This window comes from Populus euphratica, unplaced genomic scaffold, assembly GCF_000495115.2.
Source record: "Populus euphratica unplaced genomic scaffold, PopEup_1.0 scaffold100.1, whole genome shotgun sequence".
Classification (NCBI taxonomy): domain Eukaryota; kingdom Viridiplantae; phylum Streptophyta; class Magnoliopsida; order Malpighiales; family Salicaceae; genus Populus; species Populus euphratica.
In genome coordinates, this window is record NW_011499985.1 from 340,871 (window position 1) to 364,358 (window position 23,488).

The following is a 23,488-nucleotide window of genomic DNA, read 5'->3' on the forward strand; positions in this document are numbered from 1 at the left end:
TTTCACGGTTTAATTTGCAATGCCAACCTTGCTGTCAGCAAGGTCAGGGTCACTTAGTTGACAGCATTCGTCATTGTGGGTTTGTGGGGCAGATGCAGGTGAAGCAATTTATATAGTGGGCTTGATTTTATTTGTCAATTCCTAGGTTCACTGGTGTGTTGCAAATGATTGTCTCATGTATTCTTGAATATTTGGCTATGTCCAAGTTTCATCAACTATATAGTTTCTCAGAATACAATCCCTCGTGAAGGATCTGCTTCGCTGTGTTAGGTTCCGTTTAACGATGGTGTTTTCCGGTGGTAACCGCTCGAAAAGCTCATTGTTCTTGCATATAGTGGGTTTGATTTTATTTGTTAATTCCTATGTTCACTGGTGTGTTGCAGAAGATTATCTCCTTGTGTTCTTGAATATTTGGCCACATCAACTATATAATTTCTCAGAATACAATTCCTTGTGAAGGATCTGCTTTACTGTATCAGGTTCCGTTTAACGATGGTGTTTTCTGGTGGTAACCACTCGAAAACCTCATTGTTCTTGAATAGGAAAATATAGCAGCGATGAGCAGCAACCCTGCCTTGCAAGGAAAAGAAATGTCTGTATCTTTATAATTTATGTGTGAGAAGAACTCAAACATTTCTTCAATTTTCGAAAGTAGTAATACATGGAAAATAATTCATGTTAGTTCTTTCTTCCTTTGATTTGCTAGGGAAAAAAAAGAGAACTCAATGGGTATTTTTTTATTGAATTTGGATTTTATTTTTTTCAGTAAATAGAACTTGGATATTCACTATGGATTTTTTTAATTTTCCATCATATATATATATATATATATATATATATATATAGGTGTGTGTACAAATATCATAAAATGTTTATGGTATCTATTTTATTAGAAAGATTAAGATTATTAAAAATTAAAAAAAATTAAAAATATAAAATAAATACTCATTTCAAGAAGTTTTGATATTATAGTAGTGATTATTTTTAAAAATATTTTTTATTTAGAAATATATTAAAATTATTAATTTTTTTATTTTTAAAAATATATTTTTGATATTAACACATTAAAATAATTTAAAAATTAAAAAAATTATTTTTTTTAAATACAATCACACCACAAAAATAAAATTGTATTGTTAGGTATAACATTTTAAAAGAAATCACAATTTTTTTATTAATAATTTTCTTATATCAGTTTTATTTTTAAGTTTTCAAGTAAGAAGTTTTGTCTATTTTTAATAAATTATATATTTAAAAAAATTACATAAAAAAATTAATGTTTTTTATTAAATAATCCTAACATAAATTATAGTTGGAAAAATAAAATAGTTGGAAAATAAAATTAATTTAAATGTAAAATTAATTCCTTCTAAACAGTGTGGGGCCTGCTTGCTTTACCACTGCGATTTAACACTAGTGACAGTCCAGTGACCATAACAAATCTCCCACTGCAATTCCCTTCATCCCAAAATCTTAGGTGACCTCATTACTTTTCTTCTTTAGATCAAAATCAAAGCTCGCTTGGAATACTGAGTTAAAATTACTATCCTTACCATTAAAGCCACTTCAAGGTAATTTTAATTAAATTTCTTAAAATGCCTCGTAAGGTGAATTACGGAGTAGATTGTGACGATGGAGATTATGATGATTACGACGATGATTATGATGCAGAAGATGATGGTTAGTAGAAATAATTACTTTTTATATGCATATAATGCTACAAATTTGCTTTATTTGATGCGGTAATTACTTATTAATTGCGTACCAGTGGAAGCAGCTGAGCCTAAGCACGAAACGGCCAAGTATAATGATAAGGTTAGACTATGGCGTTGCGCAATTTGCAATTATGATAATGATGAGAGCATGACTGCTTGTGATATTTGCGAGGTTATTCGGAATCCTGTCCCTGGCAGTATCAAGAGAGCTGGAGGAGGAGGAGGAGGTATGGAGAAGTTTCTGTTTTCAATTTGAACAACTTAGCAACTGTATGTATGCTTGATAGTTTCTCTTCTTTGTAGTTAGGAAAATATTTTGTTCTTTTCATATTATGTTTTGCTTCTTCAACAACTTGGTTGTGAATTATGTAGTGTTATTTTTTTAGCTCATTGTGTTTTGTCTTCGTTTACTTCCTGGATGATGTAAGCCACTAACATAGGAGGCATGATTTTGGTGGTGGCGCTGCTTTGGTTTGATATGACAAAACTGACAGCTTTTATCTTTGTTATTGTTATTGAGGTTTCATTTCAAGTTGGTTCTCCCTTTATAGAATAGATTTCTATAATGCAGCGGGTAGTATGTGCAAAGAGTCTGGAGCATCCATGATGAACAAGTCTCTTTTCTGTATCATTGCCACATTGGACTCCACAGATGGCTGTAGGAGGTCAACAGTGGAATGATGATTTTGTGACAGAAGAGGGCAATAACTTCCACAAGTGTGGGAGTTTCCAAGGAAACTCTGATGATATTAGTTCCTGTATTGATGTAGGTCTGCGCATGTTCTAGAACAGGATGAATTGATGAAAAACAGTAGATATTAAAGACCCGTTTTCTTTAACTTGAGAATCCTTTGGATGAAGCTGGTGTATATATTCTCCAGCTCATGGCTGTTTTTTGGAGTCATTTTGCAATCTTGCTTCTCAAAACTGTCATTAGATCTGTGGCTTCTATGTATGTACTAACATTCCATATATTACTTATACAGCTCCTTTTAAGTTTAATATTCCATCTCAAGATGATTTGGTTTCTGATGGATTACATCCCTCCAAAATTGGTTCTAAAGGTATCCTTTTATAGTTTCAAATTTGAGAGGTCACTTTGTGTACGGTGCCAAAAACTTTATTTACTTGATTTTTATGACAGTTAACCTTAGGAAGATTGAGAAAAGTATCAGCTTGTTTGTATAGCTGCCATTGATTCGTACATTGGTATAAGCATCTCCAAATTCTCCCTTCCAGGAATCTAGTTTGGAGTACAGCAGTTGAGTACTGGTATTCATTCGAAGTATCCTACCCCGTAAGGCTGTGCTCCACACGAAATAACTAACACTATTATAGCTCAACTGTCTATTTAAATCCGCTCCTATCAGGATGATATAGTCTGCCATATAAACTTAATCAAGTGGAGGTTGAGTCTGAATAAAAAAAATATAGTGCTGCAAGTTGCAAAATTAAGGCTTTGAGTTTATTATATAATGGAACAATGTCCTGCTACAACATGAAATGATACAATATGCTACCTGCCTTTTAATTGCTCACAGTGTACAACTTAGTGACATGGTATTCACTTATGTTGGTTTGCATGTACAAACAAGCTATATTTTTCTTAAATGCATGTCTGTGTTATGTATTTATACAAATCATATTATCCATTGTTAGCTGAAACAACAATGTAGTTAAAATAGCTTAATTTCAAGAGTTCTCTCAGTTCCTTTTTGAATACAATTTTGCTTCATCTTGTTTCTGTACTGCCTTTTCTTGCAGCCAAACTTTTCAACTCCAGATATCCGAATGTAACTGCTGCCGTTACTGAGATTGTTAAAAGTTCAGATAAATCATCTGCATCAATGCCAAAAGGCAAACAAGGACAGCAAATTTCTGATGGTTCTTCTGCTTCTATTTCAAAAGGCAGGCCTGGAGTGGATGAGGGCAATCAAAAGAAGAATGGTATGGTTGGCACTCAATCAAGTGATGAAACTTCAGATAGCACTCCATCAACGTCAAAAGGCAAAGATAGAAGTGTTGATTATAGCAGTTCTTCAACAAACACGGGCGAGTCTCTTGGTCTTACAGGTAATTTGAATGAAATGTCCCTGTCTGATAAATCTGGAAAGTCATACAAGGCTAGTGCTAAGAGGCACAAGTCATCTGCACAGTATCAACCAGATAAATGGATGCTCCCCTGCAAATCAGAAAATGCATTGACACAACTGAATCTTGCAATTGTAAGTGGGACCTTGGATTTTAGTCATATACTCTAGGAATTGGATGTTAATATCTTCAATAAGGATATGTTAATAATTTTTTTATTGATAAACTTCATCTATAAACGATTATAGGTTGGCCATGTTGATTCTGGGAAATCAACACTCTCAGGTAGACTACTGCATCTTTTGGGACGAATAACCCAAAAGCAAATGCTCAAATATGAAAAGGAGGCCAAGTTACAGGTGATGTCAATAAGGTTTTGCTTGTTTGCATGCATTTGCTGTTTAAGAAAACAACAATAACAATACTTGATTTTGGTTTTTTATAATTCAAACAGGGAAAGGGGTCATTTGCTTATGCCTGGGCATTGGATGAGAGTCCTGAGGAGAGGGAAAGGGGAATAACTATGACAGTCGCTGTTGCTTATTTTGATTCCAAAAAATATCATGTTGTTGTGATTGATTCCCCAGGCCATAAAGACTTTGTCCCAAACATGATATCCGGGTCAACACAAGCTGATGCTGCCATCCTTGTAATAGATGCCTCCGTTGGGGGTTTTGAAGCTGGGATGGACAGCAAGGGGCAAACTAGGGAACATGCACTTCTTATTAGAAGTTTTGGTGTTGACCAGATTATAGTCGCAGTCAACAAAATGGACTCAGTGGAGTACTCCAAGGATCGATTTGATTTGATTAGAACACAGCTTGGAACATTTCTTCATTCTTGTGGATTCAAGGATTCCTTGGTGTCATGGATCCCATTGAGTGCAGTGGAAAATCAAAATTTAGTTGCAGCTCCTTCTGATATTCGTTTTTCATCATGGTGAGTTCACTTTCAATTTATTTACAAGAAATATTTTCCATTTCAGGAGCTATAAAAGAGGTCTCAGTGGAATCTTATAACTATCTCTAGGGAGTTGAAAATCAAGCAAAATAACTGAATTGCAGGTACCGTGGACCTTATCTGTTGGATGCAATTGATTCTCTTCAGCCACCAACAAGAGATTTCTCAAAACCTCTTCTCATGCCCATATGTGATGTAGTGATATCATCTTCACAAGGGCAGGTGTCAGCCTGCGGTAAATTGGAGGCTGGTGCTCTTCAAAGTGGATTGAAGGTACTGCATTAAGGTTGCTACTTGCTATTGTAAAACTAACTTTAGACTTTCTGAAAAACAAGTGATATGGCTCATCATTGAGAAATCCATTGGATGGATGATTTGCATTTTCCTGAATGCAAACCATCTTATCAGTGCTTTTTAGCATGAGCTGGTGAATTTTCCTCGCATGGATCTTTGGCTTCATTAATGCACTAATAAATATTCATTTATAGAAGCAAAATGTCGTGGTGGTCTTCACTTGAATGTTTCTGACCTCTCTCCATTTCCCTGGAAGGACGTGATTAAGGTTGAAGACATTTGTAGATATGCTACAATTCTTCTTGAGAGTTGAGAGTGGTCATGCTTCTACTAAGAAGGAATTCTTTGTTATTGTGTGTACACATGTGTTTGTATATGTTCAGCTTTGCATAATAAGGGATGAATTTCTTGAGACATTCATGTGCCAATCATAGGTTGCCTTCAGGTAATTAATGACCCAGAATTTGACCAACTTTGCACATTGACTGTGTTTCTGAGTGCTGCTGTAACTTGTCAGTGATTCTGTCTCTTCAACTGCTCTTGGACAAGAGCAGTGCACTGGTGTGATAATAGAGTTTTTGGGTTATTGAAAGTAAATTATAAAGTGCATATAATGATTGTGCTTTAAATTTATACCGTTGGTTGAATTTGCGCTGCTGATAATACCTATCCAGTTGAGGTAAGGAAATGTATATTTTGTTGCAGCCAATATCACTCTGTGCTGTTACTATAACCATGTTTGTAATTCGTGGAATGTAGGTTTTAGTTATCCCATCAGGAGATGTGGGGACAGTTCGCTCCCTAGAAAGAGACTCTAAGGCTTGTGATGTCGCTAGAGCAGGAGATAATGTGACTGTCAGTCTCCTAGGCATTGATGGAAGTAATGTGATGACTGGAGGTGTTCTATGTCATCCTGACTTTCCTGTTGCAGTAGCACGGCATTTTGAGCTGAAGGTGCTCATGTTAGATTTGGAAATCCCACTTGTGATTGGTTCTCAAGTAAGCTCCCCTGTACAATTTTCATTTTGTTCCATAGCGTTCTCTATTAGTTTGCAGTTGGAATCTGATAGTTCAAGTCGATTTTGCAGTTGGAATTCCATGGACACCACGCAAAGGAGGCTGCAAGAGTTGTTAAAATAATATCAGCGCTTGATTCAAAGACAGGCAAGGTGACAAAGAAGGCGCCTCGCCGTCTTACCTCAAAGCAGAGTGCAGTGATTGAGGTGAATTAAAACGAATGATCATTTCTTCCATCGAACATTTACACTGAAACAGCAGTGAACTCGATCTCACATTTCTTTGCCCTCTCTCTCATTTCAGGTGCTTTTGGACGGACCTGTCTGCATGGAAGAGTTCACAAATTGCAGAGCTCTTGGAAGAGTGTTTCTGAGAACATCAGGGAAAACCATTGCCGTCGGAATCATAACCCGGATAATGGAGGATCAGGAATAGTTAACATCAGAGGTAGATGCCTCAGCATTTGAGATGTAAACGGGTTCCATCGCTACAATTTGCCAAATTTATGTTGTTAACAACAGAGAGGAGGGGCATATCCTTTCTGCGTTTTGATGGACCATTTTGCATGGGTTGCATCAATTTACACATCAGTAAGATCGGCGGCCCCCTATGCTGTCATGTAATTTTTTTTTTTTATTCTTTGCTATGCATCTTTCATCCATAGTTGTGACGTAGCCGATCAGAGTTGAAGGGGGGAAAAAGAAGAAGAAGCTGTTCCAGTTAAAATTTAGGCTGATCTGTTTATATGTTCATACTCGGAACTTTTAGTTGACTTCCCTTTTTTATTTTTTTGTCAAAATAATATTATTTTAATTTTTTATTTGAAAAAATAGAATGATCTTCCTTACTTTTAACTTAAGATGTTGTGTTGGTTTTCTGGCAGGTTTTACAATTATATTACCATCAATATAGATTAAAATTAATCACCTTCTCTGTTTATTTTTTTTTTTCAATTGAAGTTGTTATTAAATCTGGTCAAAGTTATAATTATAGATTGTATGAGTAAATATAAGTTGACTAAGATTAATCTAAAAACTTTTAATAATTAATTGTAATCTTTTTATTCTTCAAACAAAAAAAAAGTTGTCATTTATTTTATGATTTAGCAAACAGAATTAAAAGAAAAAAAAAGCGATGTTTAAGTACTCTTGATTTGATCTAATTTTAGATAAACAATTCACTCTCATTTCTTTCCCACAATTACCTCTATCTCATTACAAAATATTAAATAATAACTTGTAATTAAGGAAATCACATGACAATTAAGAATGTGTTTACGAAAGATTTTGCTTCTAAGATCAAAGAATAAAAAAGATAATGCATTATTTATACAAGAGCACGGTCAATGCATGGAAAAGGGTAATTACGTCAATGGATTTTCTTGACCTTCTAATCAATTTCTTTTTAGTTTAAAAACATAAAGACTGGAAATAAAAAAATAAAAAAGGCAAGTACATGAATTGAAAAAAAATTAAAAAAAAAGGGCTTTCCCCTTCATTCACACAGAGAGGCAGACACAAGTGAAGAAGGAAAGATGAGAGGACCTACGTACTTCGAAAACTGACTTCTCTAATCTCTTTGGTCTTTCTCGCATCTGGGTTTTTCATTTCAGTCCCAAAGTTTCTGTCTTTAAGGTCTGAATACTTCAAATTTTCCTTTTCTTTTTGATCACTTATTTTCCTGTCTTTTTCTTTTTTCGGGTTTTAGTGGTTTTAAGTTTTGGTTGAGCAGCTGGGTTTTTTTTTATATTTTTATTTTGGGGGTGGGGGGTTGGGGGTGGGGGGGGCAGAAAGCATGATTCTGGATTTTGTGGGTTTTTTTTTTTGCTTTATTATTGATGATTTTGATGAATATTAGTTGAATGTTTTTTGTTATTATTTTTCTGTTGACCCTTGATTTTGAATTGATTAATTTGTTTCTCTACTTGTTAATATTCATTTTTTGCTGAGCAAATTTAGGGTGAATGATCTGATTGGTTTTGGGGGTTTTGATTGTTAGTGAATAGTAAGGAATAGTAAGGATTGATTGATCAGCTTTGATGGTTATTTAAGTTAGATTCTAGTACATGATCTTGCTACTAAGTATGAATTGTTTGATTCAATGGAATTTTCCTGAGTTTTGAGACATTTACAGCGAATGAAGATTCCGATAGTTTCTCATGTGTGATAGATAGATCAATTTTTTGTAATGATAACAATAGAGATGTATTCACCCGTGTGATTTCTTGAATTTTAGTTTATTATCTCAAGGGTATACTGCAGAATGGAATTAAGTTGACATGGTTCAATTGGTACTTAGAAAATATAAGGTTGAAGTGGGAATTTGTTGCTGGAAATGGAAGGGTAAGTGATGGAGGTGACAACTCATTTGCCTAATTTGCATACAATAATATTGTCATCAAAGGATCAAAGCAATTTGTGACTTTCAGATTTTCCTTGATATGTCTACACGTAACTCCATCGACTGTTTATTCTTCAATGTGCAGCTTTATGCATTTTCATGCTGTACTAGATCAGGGTTTTTCCATCTGTTTTTCTCTGTTGGAGCTTAGCTAGCACTATACTTGGTAGTTGCTATATTCGTCTTTTTTCAGTTTGTTTGCTGTCTATGTTTCTGAGTTTTCTTAATGTCATTGTAGATTGTTGTTTGGAGGTGTTGATCATGGCCTTTAAGCCTTATTTTCAAAGAGGTTACCGAGCCAATTGTATCAACATTGAAGATATTCAGTTGAATACAAATTGGGAAGATGTGATTTGTCCAATATGCTTGGATTTCCCTCACAATTGTGTTCTCCTCCAATGCTCATCTTATCATAAAGGGTGCCGACCATTTGTGTGCGATACTGACCACTTGCATTCAAATTGTCTGGATCGTTTTAAAAATGCCAGTGGTATGCCATCCCTTTCAACATCCGATTCAACTCCTTTGACAAATACTCAGCCAACAGTAGCGGATAGCAATTGCAAACTAGCTTGTCCGTTGTGTCGAGGTGAAGTTACTGGGTGGGTTGTTATTGATAGGGCTCGTTTAGATTTGGATGAGAAAAAGCGTTGTTGCGCTGAAGAACAATGTACATTCACAGGAACATATTTTGAACTACATGAACATGCTCAAGTAGAACACCCACATGCTCGCCCTTCAAAAATTGACCCTGCTCGGCAGCTTGATTGGGAAAATTTTCAGCAGTCATCTGAGATAATAGATGTTCTGAGCACCATACATTCAGAAGTGCCACGCGGAGTTGTTTTAGGAGACTATGTGATTGAGTATGGGGATGATGATACTGGAGATGAGTTTGATGACTTCCCTAGGGTCAAAGGCAGCTGGTGGACTTCTTGTATCTTGTATAAGGTTTTTGATAACTTCAGAAACTCAAGAAATAGAAGAAGGGCAAGAGTAGCTGATACAAGGAGAGGAAGTCGCCGCTCAAGTCACGATACTTCGAATTCTGATGAGAGCTCTGTGGCATCTGTCGACTTTGCAGAATACAGATTAGATGAGACTGATGATGAGTTTGCAAGTTCAAGTGTGCCCTCTAGGGGTAGTTCTGGTCATCGCAGGTCAATAAAGCTACCTTTTCTCTTACATTTTGGCACCTTTTTTGTGTTTGATTGAACTTAGAGTTAAAGTTTTTTCTTTATAATTATTTGCACTATTTTCTTGGTGGGCATTGGGCACCAAAAATCTTCGCATAATTGCTACCATACAGGGACTGACATAAAAATGCACAAGCTACAGATAAGTGGAAATTCTGGTTACCTTTGATTTTTCAGGATCTGCATTTACTGATCTGCATGCACATCTGACAGTCACTGAGTACAAATAATTTGAGAGTAGAATAAATGCACTCTTCAACCATTGTTGATGCGTTAATCCACCTTTTTTTAATATGATAGAACTGGTTTCTGCTGTCATGGGCAGTTCTCTTACTGTGTGCAATACTTCCCTGTGTGCACCTGAAGAATTCAAACAAGTTTATTGAGGTGTATCTGTGTTAGATGCCATGCATGTAAAACTAGCTTATATGAATTGGCCTGTTAGAAATTGCTGGTTCTGTTAACTTTACATCCTTCCTATAATTTATGCTTGCTGTTCCTACATCTCACAGATCTCGAAGACACCACTCCCGCTTCTTTGACAGTTAGGTATGGACTTGCTCATGGATCAAGCTTTGACAATCAAGTAGGTTTATTTTGCTGTAGAAAGGCCCAGCTTTTCCAATTTAATAGTGCACAATTATATTTACAGTGTTATATCCTCCGTCTCATCTCATTGGTGTGTTTAGTAATGTGCTTACTAGTTCCCTTGCATTGTGTTAGCAGTGGCCTTAGTACAAGTGAAGCAGAATGCTAGTGATTCCGCAGATAATTTCGGTTTCATCCGAAGCTCATCTTGTTGTATATGTAATTAGATTTGCTTGATGGACATGAATTTTTGTATTTGCCATTTCCAGGTATGGTGACTCCATTTTTTCTTTTTAATTTGAGATTGATTATTAATTTGCTTTAATAGGACTTTGGGTGTCTTCACTGTATATTATTTTCTGAAATTGCTACCTTATCTTTGATCGACTCAAATTCTGACCAACATAAATACGAAGCATATTTTCTGGCAGTTTATCTTGGCTGCATTTATTAGAGATCCATTAGTTATCTGTGCATCTCAAATGCATTTATGTTATTAGTCCATATGCATGGAATTGTGTGCTGGTTACATGGATATTTTTATTTTGTTGGTTTGATGGTGAGTTTATGCGTCAACTAAACTAAAAGCTCGTTTGGCATTGCTGTTTGTATCAAAAAGCATCATTTTTTTAATGTTTTTTCATACAAAAAGCAATTTGAAACGCTACTAAAACGGGCACGCTACAGATCATCTACAAGTGATCTTAACAGTGCTCTGTTCACATCAGCTTAGGGTACTCTGGTACTTGAATTATCTCGGGTTCTGGCTTGGCTCAATGTGTGAACTTAGAAAGTTAAAGGATCGGACCGTCTTGACCACTAGGTCTCTCCTTTGGTTAAATAAATGTGTTCATAAATCTATGGACTCTGTAATTCGAATGTACGGATTGCAATGCATAGGGTACTATAGGCAGCATCTACTATCCACTCGGGCGGGATCACATTGGTGTCCCTGTTGATGGCGTGCTGAGAACCATTTTTACCGTAAAATGGAGAGCTGAAGAGCTTAGTGCCATTTTTATGTATTGCTTAATTAGTCTTCAAAAAAATGGCGCCTTCAATCCTGTAGTATTATTCTGTTTATAATTCATGAAAAAGGACCGCACCAATTCTGCCATTAGCATATTCCGCAGCAAGAGATGCTGTCAGATAGTGTGTTTGTCTTTCCAGTCATGCTGTATTTTTCAAAAAAACTGAGTTTTTTATTTTCTAATTAATTATTTTTTTATGTTTTAAAATTGTTTTAATATGCTGGTATTAAAAATAAATTTAAAAAGAAATAAAAAATATTTTAATATATTTTTATAAAAAGTAACAATAATTCTAAAATCAGTCAAAAGTCAATAATTTCAACTCGTTTAGATCTTTTTTACAGGGGCTTTTGCCACGTATCAGTATTGAACTCGATTCAGATGGATTTGGATATTTAATTCATTTCAATGATGATTCAACTAATAGATTATTGTTAAACCTGATCTAGTTATATACACCTGAAATATATGTATTATTGTTATATTTTATGTTAAATAATAAGTAAATAATGGATATCTAAAATCCAATACATACGACAAGATATCTAAATTCCTTACCTAATATAAATATAATAAGATCTCAATCCATAAATAATCATTGCCATCCTTCCTTTGCAAAGCTCTAAAACGATGCTCAATTCCTTCAGCTTTCATGTCAAATGCAGCTTATATTGTGAACTGGAGAACTATCCACATAGCTAACACCTAAACCAGTGGTAGCAAATTCTCGACATTTGCTACAAGAAGAAGAAGATGAGGACATGCCATGAACTAATACAGGACGTTCTTGGGCAAGTTCCAAATAACGTTATTCTTCATGCTAATCTTGGTGCGCATGGTCTCAGCTGATCGATTCACTTGCTTCATGACTTTCATCCTCACCATTTGCTCTCTTGACTGCACAGTTGCCAGACCCATGCTCCGGTATCTGAAAATTGGATCAAAAGTTAGACAAAATACCACCGCTTCTCAATTTATTTGATTCCTAGAATTACTTGGGTAAAAGGGGAAGAGAGCAATTTCATTTCATTCCAAACTGTCTCCTCAATTTCATTTCATTCCAAACTGTCTCCTCTTATTATCTCAATCGTATTTTCTGAAAAACGTGGATTGAAAGAATACCTAGAGGCAAGTGCAGCAGTTATGGCCATATCATTTGCAGGTGATGGACGTGGCTTCTGCCGGTAGTAGCGCAAATATTCTCGAGAACCAAGAGTTTTGGATAATACTTTATTAGCAGATCTTGTGGTTATAATCAGCTCTGAATCAGCACGACCAAGTGCTGCGATGTTGCTAGTGTCGCCCAAAGCAACAAGTTGTCTACCATCCTCATCCACGTAGCTGCAACCAGGGAAACAAAATCAAAGGGGCGAATTGAACGGATAAACAATATGGAACATAACTAAAGATGACAAATTAAAAGAAATAGCTAGAAGTCAAGTATTGAACGAGATAACTCTCCTGTGATTGTAGTATCATAAAAGGAGATTTCATAAGAAATTAGCTGGCATTCAATAATGAGCATTTTACAAACCTGCTGCTATAGTCATAGAAGTCTTCTAATTCAGCTTCCTCATCCTCATCGCCATCACCGTAATGTACTTTGCAGTGACTTTTAGCTTCCATATGCTTCCTAACAGCTTCCAAGCTGTTGAAAGATTGACGCTTGTCATTGCAGTACATACACATGAAATCCCTCTTCACCTGGAGAGGAAAAAAGAACATACAAGTAAGCAAATACAGACTTCAAGTATAAAATAATATAAAAATACATTGCACAAATAGAGAACATGGTACGTAATCCAGTACCTTGAGGCCAAGATAAGTAAGAAGACCCTTTGGATCCTTCAAATACTCGACATCAGGAATAAAGAACCCATGCTGCTTATGCATGTGAGCCATGCAACTTTCAATGTTATCATGCTCTTGATCGCACATGAAGCAACAGGCTGGATCCAACAACTCATCATCTTCTTCATCCTCAACTATATCAACAAGAGAGGCCATCTCATTTACATTCAAACCAGTCAAAGACTTAGTGGCCTCAGCAACCAGCTCTTCATCTGAACCAACTTCTTCCCACTCATCCTCACTCTCTTCACTTTCTCGAGCATCTGCATCCCATTGCACAGCACGCTTATTCACCTCGCGACGAGGAAGCTGTTTAATCACAGTATTCTCCGCTTCTTGGTTTGTTCCTTGAGAAGCTCGCAGTATATGGCTCCTTGATTTAAGGTGCTGATCATGAGCTTTGGAACTTTGATATCCCTTGTTGCATAGAACACAACTATAAAACATAGGGATTTCATTCTTCTCTTTCTCTTTATCAATTGCAGACTGTCTAGCCACAAACAATGCTTCACTCACTCCCGGAACACCAGCAACCTGAATTTTAACAACAGACCCAGAAATATTAAAAAGTTAAGAACTTGTCGTGAATTATTGAGGCTAAACAACACAATTTTGGCTCATAGTGATATGCTGAGCACTTGCAGAACACCAACAACCTAAGTTTAAACAAAATTCCAAAAAATAGAAAAACGTTAAGAACCTGTAATGAATTTTTAAAACCAAACCATATCATTAATCCTCTTACTGATATCACCTAAGAACAATAGCCAAAATCCGTAATTTGATATCCAACTGCGCAATAAATGTTGATTCTTTTGCCAAAGCAATTTATAGCGGCTTTCATGTATTGTTATTCCTAAACAAAGCCCACTTTCTACACTTCCAAAGTATTTCTTAATATCAAAACTTGGCTAGTTTAATCTCAATTAACCCACAAAATCATGCCACTGTAGAGCTAAAAGTCATCATCATTGTCGATAGTAGTAATGAACACAAAACCAAATCATTCACTCAATTACAATTAACTGAAAAAACACAACACGACAATTGTCATTAATGAAAACCTCAAATTCTCCAACTTTAAAAACATTGTCTCCTTAAAAAAAAAAAAAAACAGTGATGCAATGATCTCCAACTAGCCTCTAAACCAAGCAAAGAAAACAACAAAAAGAACACACCTTGCGTTTAAGATTGTAACGGTGCCATTCAGACTTGTAATGGAGTTTTTGTTCAGCTTCATCATTGAATTCTTTATTACAAGCGTTACAAGTTAGTCCTGGCATTTTCCTTCCCGTTTTCTACAATGTACCTGGTTCGGTTTCTTTGTTTCGCTCTCGTTTTTTATAAGGGAAAGCTTGAGTCAGCGAGGCGGTGGGGTTCTTGCACGACACGAGTCGTTAATTGCGTAAGCGCCTGCGTCTTTGGAAGATTTTTGGAATTTCATATGGGTCGGCGATCCAACCCGTTTAGTTGCATGGTTTCTTGACCACGTGCTTCCGACATATTTTTATTTTTATTTTTATTTTTATTTTTATTACACTCCATACGATCGCATAGTGAACGTCTTGATTTTACCTTTGGAGACCAGACTTGGGTTTAGGGCAGGAAGGTGTTTTTTACTGGGAATTATTAATAATTGGATTAAAGAAGAGCGTGAATTGGTATTTTTACATTTTTGTCTGCAATATAATTACTAAATAGCCGTTAGAAGAACAAAAATTCCTTAGTTTCGGTGGCTTTTCGAGTTTTTCTTCTTTTTTGTGCAACTCAATTACTTTAATGTCCCTTAAGAATAATCTTCCTTCACTTGGATGCAAGGGCACTTTAAATATTTTGCATATATTTTTATAATTGTCATGTGAGGTGAAGGATAATTGAGTCTTTTAATAATACAAACTATTATTTTAATTTAAAATTAGTTGGTGTGTGTCAGAAACACACTAGTAAGGAGGCGTAATTTAAGCTTTTCAGATGATGCGTGCGTTGCTCAGATTGCATCAAACATCAAGTTAACTTGCTCTTTCTTCTTTTTCTTTTTCGCAATGTTTCTTTTTATTTAACTTGGAAGTTTTTTTTTCCTTTTTTATCTCAATTTCATGTTAAGAGTGGTAAGTTGATTTAGTTAATTCAGATTAACTTCATAAAAAATTTTAAATTTTTTTAAATTTTTTTTATAATTTCATTATTTTTCATTAGTTATTTTTCCTTGAACTTTGTCATTTTTTAACTTTTCTTTTTGTTTAATTATTATAAAAGTAGGTTGATAAAGTTAGCCCGAGTTTACCGAAAGTCTTTTTTGTAATATTTTTTATATTGAAATTTATTTTTTCATACTAGGTCCTTCTTTTGAATTTTTTTATTTCATTCTCACGTTATAAGTTATGAATTCGTCAAATTATCTCGGCTTGACTTGAGTTTTCTTATATAACATTATATTTTTTTATATATTTTTATCTTTAACATTAAATTATTATATATTAACTTTATAAATATTTTTTTATATTTATCTTTAACATTACAGTATTATACCTTAACTATACAATTTTTTTAATCATATTTTAATTAATTTATCCTGAATTATCATACATTATTATTATTATCTAAATATCATTTTAAAAAGTTTGGCCCAGTCCTCGGGAAAACATGAACCACTATATGATAAACAATCTAAGGCCCTGTTTGTTTATAGAAAAGTAATTGTTTTTTTAAAAAGTGAATTTTAGGAAAGTAAATTATTTTATAATATTTTGTAATGTAATTGAAAATAAATTGAAAAACACTTTCCAGTGTTTGGTTATATTATCGAAAATAAGTTGGAAAATAACTTATTAATATTTTTTTTTAATTTTATTAAAATAACGAGGACCAAATCTTACAAATTAAAAAGTTGAATAAGAATGAAATTGAAAAAAAATATCATTCATCAATTATCTCAAATAAAATAAATAATAATTAAAATAATAAAGATCAAATCTAAAAAATAAAAAATAAAATATAAATAAATTAAAATAATAATAGTTAACATTTCATAAATTATTTCAAATAAAATAAATAACAATTAAAATAATGAGTACTAAATTTAATAGATAAAAAGTTTGATAAAAAAATCATAAGGAAAAAACAGATAATAATTATAAAAATGAAGACCAAAATTAATATAAAAGTTAAATTTCAAGAGATAAAATTAAAAAATAAATATTTAAAACAAAATATATATAGCAATCAAAAATTTAAGAATTAAATTTAATATAATCAGTAAATAATATGACATTTCTAAATTTTTCATAATTTTTAAAAAGTATTTTCATCTAAATTTTTCAAGAAAATACTTTTCTAAAAACTAAATCAATTTTTTTTATTAAAAAATACTTTATATATATATATATATAAAAGTTCTTATCATATAAACCATGTAAAACCTTGTTCTTTTAAATGATAGACGCATAGTGCATTAATATTTATACATAAATTAACCTATGGTTTTTTTAAATTTTAAAAATTAATTCAGTAATAAAAAATTTATTTTATTTTTTTAATTTTCCAAGTTAAAACCCGTCCAAATCAATGATAATACTCCATATATAAAATCACAAAAAATCATTTTCTAATTTTATTTACTTGGCCCAATTATCTATTAAACTTATAAAATCACTACTTAATCTAAAAGAATACAAAAAAAAAAATTCGTTTTCCAATCAATTATCGAATTTTTATTATATTTATGTTTTCTTAAAAAATACCATTTAGATTTCGTAAAAAAAAAAAAAAAAACCCTTAACCAATCCACTTCTTACACTTGTAATGCACCCCACCAAGAACATTCCCTCCCCCCTTCTCTCTCTACCTCTCCTCACTCTCTTTTACGAGAGATCCATCCCAGCTAGCATCTCTCTCCCTCTCTCAGTTTTTGTTTTTTCTTTTCATTTTCAAATACTGAGTCACGATGTCCGCCATTTCCCGGCCTCCGAACCGACTCACCGAGTTCAAATCGGGCGGAAAAATAGTTCGACCCAGGCGAGCTACTACTCCTCGTCCCACTCCATACAACCGCCCAACCCCTCGTCTTTCCCCTAATTCCACCCCTCAAGACCCTAATTGGCTTTCTCGTCTCATTTTTTCTCCTTCTCGCTTGCTCGCCAACAGTGCCGGTAAAGTTTTCTCCTCAGTCTTCGGCTCCGAATCCTCCGATTCCTCCTCCGGAGACGAAGACGACGACGAAGACAGCGATGCCGTTTCCACTTCTGGTATTGCAAATTTGATTCGATTTTCGAATTAGGTTAAAATTACTATTTTAAAATCATGAAAATTCTGGCTTGTGCTCTTTTTTTAGAGGGTGAAATGGAAGATACCATTGAAGATGGCGATCAAGGCAGTGCTTCTTCTCTAAGCGGTGAAAAGGTGGTTTTGAACCGCCGCCTTTTAACTTGAATGTGGGAATTTGGATACATTTCAGATTTTTATTATTTGATTTACGAGTGCTTTTTTATTTTAATATAAGCGCATTTTTTGGGGGCAAGTTGAGTGCTTAATAATGGTCCCGTTAGGTTTTTGTGGCGTGATTGATTAAGATATGTTAATTGCTTGTGATTGCCATTTGATTTTTTTCATTCTTTTTTGTTGGGAAAATTAGAAGAATCAAACAACTGAAATTGTTCATTACTCAAGAAAAGATCTCCCAGCTGTAGAGTGGAGGACTGGAACAATGCGTTTAATTGCACAGCTTCTAACGCAGGAAACGTTCACGAGGTACTTGGGAATTACTTGCTTTCTTTCTTTAGAAATTTATTTTGTATGCATAATTATGTTGTTTTGTGAGTTCTCGTTATCAGGAGGCGAAGCTAGGATTTGAGGTATCGGGATGCCAGTATAAAACACAGCAGGGTACATTAGGAAATAAAATAAACATGATAGTTATAGAACACTAATGTTTTTTTTTTCCCGGGGGAGGGGCAATGTATATTTTCCGGGAAAGAAAACTTAAATTCAAGGGTAGATTTTAAAAAAAATAAAATTTTATGACTAAAATGAATTTTGTCAAACTCTAGGGAGTCCTGTAGGCCCTCGGCTATGCTGTAGTTGCTTGTCATTCAATGCATTGGAAACTTCATAATTCTGTACTTTTATATAATCATTACTACTTTTGTTGTGTTTATTCCCTTTGGTTCTTAAACTATACTATTAACTTCAAGCTTTTAACTTAACTAGTGAGCTACATGGTTCGAGTTCTAAATTCAAATCCAAAAATATTTTGGTGATAACCTTGATGGCTTGACTTCAAATTCTGAATTATTTGCTATTCACTATGACCAGGGAAGAATGCGACAGACTAACACATATTATTAAATCAAGAGTTGTAGATTCTCCCATCATTAGAGGCACCGAAGATGGGAGACTGAGTGAGGTTCTGGACAAGACAGCTGGCAATGGTATTGTTATTTTGGATTTTCCACTTTCAAAGAACTTAGAAATTCACATGCCAAGAGGTGTATCGTGTTGATTGTTTTAGTGATGTTTCAGATGGTGACACACCTGATCTTCGCAATACAGCTGTTAAGGAGGCTAAAAAATGGTTTGAGGGGAAGAAATTGGGGCCAAATTCAAAGCCAGTGGAGTGTGGAATCTGCACTCTCAACACCGCTCCACATGTTAGTAATCCTGGTATAAGGGATTTTTGAAAAATACAATATGTTTTTTGGCTTTAGATTATAATGATGTAGTTTGTATATAATCCTATCTCACAATGGGTCAGGATGTTGTTGGATTGTTACATATCATGGCAGGTCCTTTGTCTTTGTAAAATTCCTTTTCTGTTAAATGTGTCCATTATTGCTCGTTGAAATGTATAGGCTCCCAGAATACTTTGATTTGCTATTATCCATTAACCAATTATTGTCATAGTCATCAAACTTCCTGTTATGAACCCGGTGCATTGATTTTTTTTTTAATTTTCTTGTTTATTGATTCTGATTTCACTAGACCAAAGAACTGAAAAAAACTGTGCAAATACCTTAATATGCTTGTTTTATTCTGCAGCTGCTGTGAGCTAATTGATGCACACCACCTGTTGACTGTCTATTTTTATTGAACAGGTTACTGAAGAAGAAGCAGGTTCACCAGTGGATTTGGCCAAATCTTACATGCAAGCTCGCCCACTATGGGCTTCTCCTTCCACAAACCATATCCAGTTCCAATCCCCATCATCAATGGGTAACGAGCTTTTTAAGGAAGCAACACCATTTTCAGTTGGTGGCAAGCCACTGTCCCCATCAAAGGTGCTGTTTGGAAGTCTCTTTCTCTCTTCTCCATTTACTTGGTATAGTTATAAGCCCTTTTATTGCTTTTGTTATGGTGTGAGGTTCTTGGAGTTTGACAGTAAGATCTGATCTTTATGAACTTTCAAAGCATATTTTCTTACCAGTGAGGCTTGGAAATGCAATTTAGTGATTCGGTTATGGTTTTATTAGACAATCATGTTCTTTCCTGATGATACAATATACGTCCACTAGTAATTAAGGTAGGGATCAGGAAAGAAACGAGACTTTCTGGAGAATCAAGTAATTTTTACAACTACATGGTAAACCTGACCTTGACAAATGCTAGTTCTGTTTCAATTCAAACAGATTGATTTTTTTTTGAATTTATTGGAAAGAAATTGAGCAAGGAACTCATAAGGATTATTATTATATTTTAATTTGTGGATGTAGAAAGGACAAAACTAGGGGCAAAATTGAAGGCTGTTACTCAGTTATGACCCTATTGAGGCCATGATGGGGCACTGGAGGGAAGAATATAAAGATCCTACCCTCATGCATTTTTAATAGAAGTGGCTTCTCTTAACTCTCCAACTCCTTTACCTTCAGAACCATGTTGTGGCCTCTGAGGGCAATGAGGAAGAGCTAGGAAAAAAGTGTGGTTTTGTGCAATGGTTGCTTATTCTCAAGGTTATTGCTCTGTGCAGCTTAATTTATTGTGATATGATGTGACTTGAAAGCAGTTGAACTGGGATTCCCCTGTCACTGGTTCGTGGAATATTCAGGAAGAACTACGTAAAGTGAGATCCAGGGCAACTGAAGAGATGCTGCGGACTCGACCGTCTTCCAAAATTGATTGGTCTGCATTAGCTTCAGCTTATAAAGGAGGTCCTAGTTTATTGTGTACTGGAGAAGTTGGTGGTGCTAAAGATATATTTTCCAACTTTACACAATTAGTAGATGTACCTTTGACGTGGGGCAGTGCAGCAACTAATTCTGGCTTGACAGGTGTTTTTTTTACTTGTCGGAGGGAAACTATTTTAACTGTAGCGTGATCAATAGTGCTATAACATGTGGATTTTTTGTGAAATAAAACCTGCTTGGCTGAAGTCTTTTTATCCAATAGTGGGGGGGAAATGAAAACTCCTTTTCTGCATTTTCAGATTCTCAGATGGCACAAGATAAGTTGCAGAATGAAGCTTTTCCACCTAATGCAGCTACTTCTGTTCCTGAAAAAAGTCAGGTACTTTGGAAGTGGGATGGGGAATTCAGTAAAAAAATCTACTTGATCTTTTGTTATATCTATTGATTTTATTGTGATTTGCTCATAGGAATCACAAAAGTTGTTTTTACAATTCCTTATAGCTAAAGCAATAGCGTTATGGAATGCTTGCTTCTTCTTCTTCTTTCTCTATCTGTTTGATATCCTTCCCGTTTAATTTATAAGAAAATAAAATGAAATATCCATTACAAAAACTAAACCAATCTAATCTCTGACATTTCTATGAATATGTTTTTGAAGGATAAGGGATCAACACCGACCATTGAGTGTAGGGCAGGTGCTTTTTCCATAACATATGAGAGTTTTTCCCCCTCTTTTTGATCTCTAGAAATTGCTCTTTCCTGACTAAGTGAAGCCATTTAATTTAGGCTTGCCGGATGGCTCTGAAGCGATATCAAGCCATGGACAGCAACAACAGCTTTCAGAAGAAGTGATTGTAAAACAAAGGTTAGCTTCCCCCTTTCCCAGATTTTCTGTATTTCTATGGGCTATGAAGAGGTCTATCGTCATTTCTCATGATTTCCACTTCTCTCTATATGTCACAGTGCTGATGCCTGCATTGCTGCTCCTGCACCTGCTACTGCTCATGGCCTTAGAGACATCGAGGAGACTAACCACCCTTCAAGCTCCACAGCAGAAACTGTTCGAGGCAAGAGTTTTAAATCTGGTAGCGTACTAGTAGAACCTTTTTATTGACAATGTGCAGCTTCATCCTTGACAATGTACAGAGGATTTTAGTCTATCCGTTCCTTGATTGCCAGGTTAAAAGCTGCTTCTGTTTGATTTGATTGATTCAGAAATTGCACTGTACGTTTCTGATTTTGAGTGATTAGGATGTATAATATGAGAGTTGTGCATCAATTCTGTTTTATCTATATCCACAAATCAGAATTTGGACTGTTCTGGAAGCTGAATAAATACTAGGATTTCAGGGTATATTAGAAGCTGAATAAATTTGGAAACATGGTCTTACATAATGTCCTGTTCAAAAGCTCTTTCTGTTAAACTATGTTCCTAGCTTTCTATTGCGTGATTTGTTTTTGTGGTAGACTGTTGTCTGTCAATAAGTAGTACCTCTTCTCTAGCTGATCTTCTCTAGATACAATCCCAGATTCAATGTTGCTGGAAGTAGATTATATAGCATCCAAGGAAGTTGCTGGAAGAGATGATGCAGTTGCTACCAATGACTGCCCTTCTTCAGCATACAGGTGAAAATCGCGGCGGGCTTCCTTTTCCACTGCTACTTGCTTACTGTGATTTTTACTAAATTCATTTTCCTCTCTGTCAGTTTGCCTGCAGTACATTGCGGAGAACAGAATTCTATGATGTCTGGCAAAGAACACAGTTTAGTCGGTCCAGATCATGACAAGGTGACAAGAACTGCTCCTGGAGAGGAAACCTGCGAGCTTCTGAGTGAGGCTTCCATGGAGGTGCCAAACGATAATGAAATTGTTGGTTTTGCTAATGACTCTGAAGACAGCTCCAGCATGTACCAGGGAGGGTTAGTACAGGCTGTGGCTCGACCAAATTCAAAACGCCGCTCGGTATCCAGGACAACTGTTGGTGCCAAGCAGCAGGGAAGAAACGTTCGCAGCAGAGACAATAGGAGAGGCAGAGGACGGGGTAAATAATGCTAAATCATGTCCTTGTACTCTAGTGTAAAATTAGCTGTAAACTAGACTAGAAAGGGAGGAGGATAGTGCCATCACAGGGAAACAATAAAGTTTAGTGAGGCTCATATAGCTCTTCGTTTGATGCTAGCTACGCTGGTTTTCCCCCTTCAATCGGGTGTTCAGTAGTTGTTAAATTTAGGTATTGATTTTCCAGTCCAGACATTGATTCATGGTATCATGTCTGAAGATTTGCAAGGTGTAGTCGGGAATTGGTATTTATTTTGGCAGAAGATTTGCAAGCTGTAGCAAAGTTGATATATTTTGGCCTCTTGGCTGTTCTTTCTTCTTCTTGGGTCATCTTTGGCAGCAGTTGAATTCATTTGATTCTTTGGCTCGAACCCTATCGTTTCATAGTTGACAGCCAAGTCTTTCTTGGGCATTGCAGGTTATATACGACTTCCATAAATTGCATCGCATGCGTTGATTAATACTTGCTTCTCGTTTTTTTTTTTTTTTCTCTTCTCTGGCAAAAATACACTACCCTCTGGGACTCTAGCTGATTTTTTAACGGCAACTCGCAAGTTTCTTGACTATTAATCAAAGGTTTGATAAAATCAACCTGTACATTTTCAATTATCGAAGAGTTTTTAACAAATTCCGGATTAAAAATAGGGAGTATTTTATGATATTTCTACTATGTAAGATTTCATCGTATTCATGCTATAATGAGTGGTATTTTATTATCAATTTACTTAGAAAAAAAATATAAAAGAAAATAAAACAAATTCCTTACCTTATCAAAAGTTATAATCTAGGATTTCTCTGCTATTTGGATCTGTCTTTTTTAGGATTATCTTCCTTCCTAATCACTAAGACTAACCCTATGATAGCTAGGCATGAATTATGAACTTTAGGATCCTATCTATAATAAAAAGAAAAAAGAAAAAAAATAGAAAAAGAATAAGTAAATACCAATGCTTTATGCGCATGATTGTACCTTAAATAAACTCAATTACCCAAACTACACACACACACACACACACACACACACACACTGAGTGTTAAAGGAGGGTGACAGGTCATGAAACTGGAAGAAAAAGTAATTCTCGTACATACATACATACATACATACATACATACATATATATATTTTTTTTTATCTTGACCTCCCCTAAAGAAATTTTCTCAGCTTTAGAGGA

General features: G+C 35.0%; 4 protein-coding genes across 13 annotated transcripts; 3 read left to right on the forward strand and 1 right to left on the reverse strand.

Annotated features, from left to right (window-relative positions):
* The first annotated feature begins 1,428 nt into the window (after positions 1–1,428).
* On the forward strand, positions 1,429–6,770 carry LOC105140035 (elongation factor 1-alpha). Of its 5 annotated transcripts, none has more exons than XM_011046690.1 (10): positions 1,429–1,680; positions 1,769–1,942; positions 2,702–2,779; positions 3,480–3,940; positions 4,055–4,165; positions 4,261–4,745; positions 4,871–5,039; positions 5,820–6,059; positions 6,149–6,283; positions 6,381–6,770. In XM_011046690.1, exons 1-10 carry the CDS (start codon positions 1,596–1,598, stop codon positions 6,510–6,512), a joined length of 2,070 nt encoding a protein of 689 aa, XP_011044992.1. In that variant the 5' UTR covers positions 1,429–1,595; the 3' UTR covers positions 6,513–6,770. The 5 variants fall into 5 exon arrangements, with proteins under 5 accessions (XP_011044992.1, XP_011044993.1, XP_011044994.1 ...); XM_011046691.1 differs by having other exon boundaries at positions 1,769–1,936; XM_011046692.1 differs by lacking the exon at positions 2,702–2,779.
* A 730-nt stretch (positions 6,771–7,500) lies between these two features.
* Positions 7,501–10,694, forward strand: LOC105140039 (uncharacterized). 4 transcript variants are annotated; one of them, XM_011046701.1, is made up of 4 exons: positions 7,501–7,711; positions 8,716–9,637; positions 10,186–10,259; positions 10,397–10,694. In XM_011046701.1, exons 2-3 carry the CDS (start codon positions 8,739–8,741, stop codon positions 10,220–10,222), a joined length of 936 nt encoding a protein of 311 aa, XP_011045003.1. In that variant the 5' UTR covers positions 7,501–7,711; positions 8,716–8,738; the 3' UTR covers positions 10,223–10,259; positions 10,397–10,694. The 4 variants fall into 4 exon arrangements, with proteins under 4 accessions (XP_011045003.1, XP_011045002.1, XP_011045005.1 ...); XM_011046700.1 differs by having other exon boundaries at positions 10,400–10,694; XM_011046703.1 differs by having other exon boundaries at positions 10,186–10,222.
* A 1,063-nt stretch (positions 10,695–11,757) lies between these two features.
* Positions 11,758–14,580, reverse strand: LOC105140040 (zinc finger protein 622-like). The gene is made up of 5 exons (XM_011046704.1): positions 14,322–14,580; positions 13,102–13,677; positions 12,827–12,996; positions 12,415–12,633; positions 11,758–12,220 (listed from the first exon to the last, which is right to left on the reverse strand). The coding sequence occupies exons 1-5, from the start codon at positions 14,424–14,426 to the stop codon at positions 12,064–12,066; spliced, it is 1,227 nt and encodes a 408-aa protein (XP_011045006.1). The 5' UTR covers positions 14,427–14,580; the 3' UTR covers positions 11,758–12,063.
* Positions 14,581–16,966: 2,386 nt separating this feature from the next.
* On the forward strand, positions 16,967–22,633 carry LOC105140041 (uncharacterized). 3 transcript variants are annotated; one of them, XM_011046705.1, is made up of 13 exons: positions 16,967–17,387; positions 17,474–17,541; positions 17,774–17,889; positions 18,454–18,569; positions 18,650–18,801; positions 19,233–19,415; positions 20,138–20,402; positions 20,558–20,637; positions 20,917–20,953; positions 21,045–21,123; positions 21,222–21,343; positions 21,788–21,884; positions 21,965–22,633. In XM_011046705.1, exons 1-13 carry the CDS (start codon positions 17,087–17,089, stop codon positions 22,305–22,307), a joined length of 1,959 nt encoding a protein of 652 aa, XP_011045007.1. In that variant the 5' UTR covers positions 16,967–17,086; the 3' UTR covers positions 22,308–22,633. The 3 variants fall into 3 exon arrangements, with proteins under 3 accessions (XP_011045007.1, XP_011045008.1, XP_011045009.1); XM_011046706.1 differs by having other exon boundaries at positions 16,968–17,387; positions 21,222–21,325; XM_011046707.1 differs by having other exon boundaries at positions 16,969–17,387; positions 18,661–18,788.
* The last annotated feature ends 855 nt before the right edge of the window (positions 22,634–23,488 follow it).

Excerpts from the sequence above, each read along its gene's own strand:
- LOC105140039 (XM_011046701.1), top strand. The coding sequence starts at position 8,739 with ATGGCCTTTAAGCCTTATTTTCAAAGAGGTTACCGAGCCAATTGTATC. Across the intron at positions 9,638-10,185 it reads GGTAGTTCTGGTCATCGCAG|ATCTCGAAGACACCACTCCC; the intron begins GTCAATAAAGCT and ends TACATCTCACAG.
- LOC105140040 (XM_011046704.1), bottom strand. The coding sequence starts at position 14,426 with ATGCCAGGACTAACTTGTAACGCTTGTAATAAAGAATTCAATGATGAA. Across the intron at positions 13,678-14,321 it reads GTTACAATCTTAAACGCAAG|GTTGCTGGTGTTCCGGGAGT; the intron begins GTGTGTTCTTTT and ends GTTAAAATTCAG. Across the intron at positions 12,634-12,826 it reads TTCTATGACTATAGCAGCAG|CTACGTGGATGAGGATGGTA; the intron begins GTTTGTAAAATG and ends CCCTGGTTGCAG.
- LOC105140041 (XM_011046705.1), top strand. The coding sequence starts at position 17,087 with ATGTCCGCCATTTCCCGGCCTCCGAACCGACTCACCGAGTTCAAATCG. Across the intron at positions 17,542-17,773 it reads CTTCTCTAAGCGGTGAAAAG|AAGAATCAAACAACTGAAAT; the intron begins GTGGTTTTGAAC and ends TGGGAAAATTAG. Across the intron at positions 18,802-19,232 it reads TCCACATGTTAGTAATCCTG|GTTACTGAAGAAGAAGCAGG; the intron begins GTATAAGGGATT and ends TTTATTGAACAG.
- LOC105140035 (XM_011046690.1), top strand. The coding sequence starts at position 1,596 with ATGCCTCGTAAGGTGAATTACGGAGTAGATTGTGACGATGGAGATTAT. Across the intron at positions 1,943-2,701 it reads AGCTGGAGGAGGAGGAGGAG|CTCCTTTTAAGTTTAATATT; the intron begins GTATGGAGAAGT and ends TTACTTATACAG. Across the intron at positions 4,166-4,260 it reads AAAAGGAGGCCAAGTTACAG|GGAAAGGGGTCATTTGCTTA; the intron begins GTGATGTCAATA and ends TAATTCAAACAG.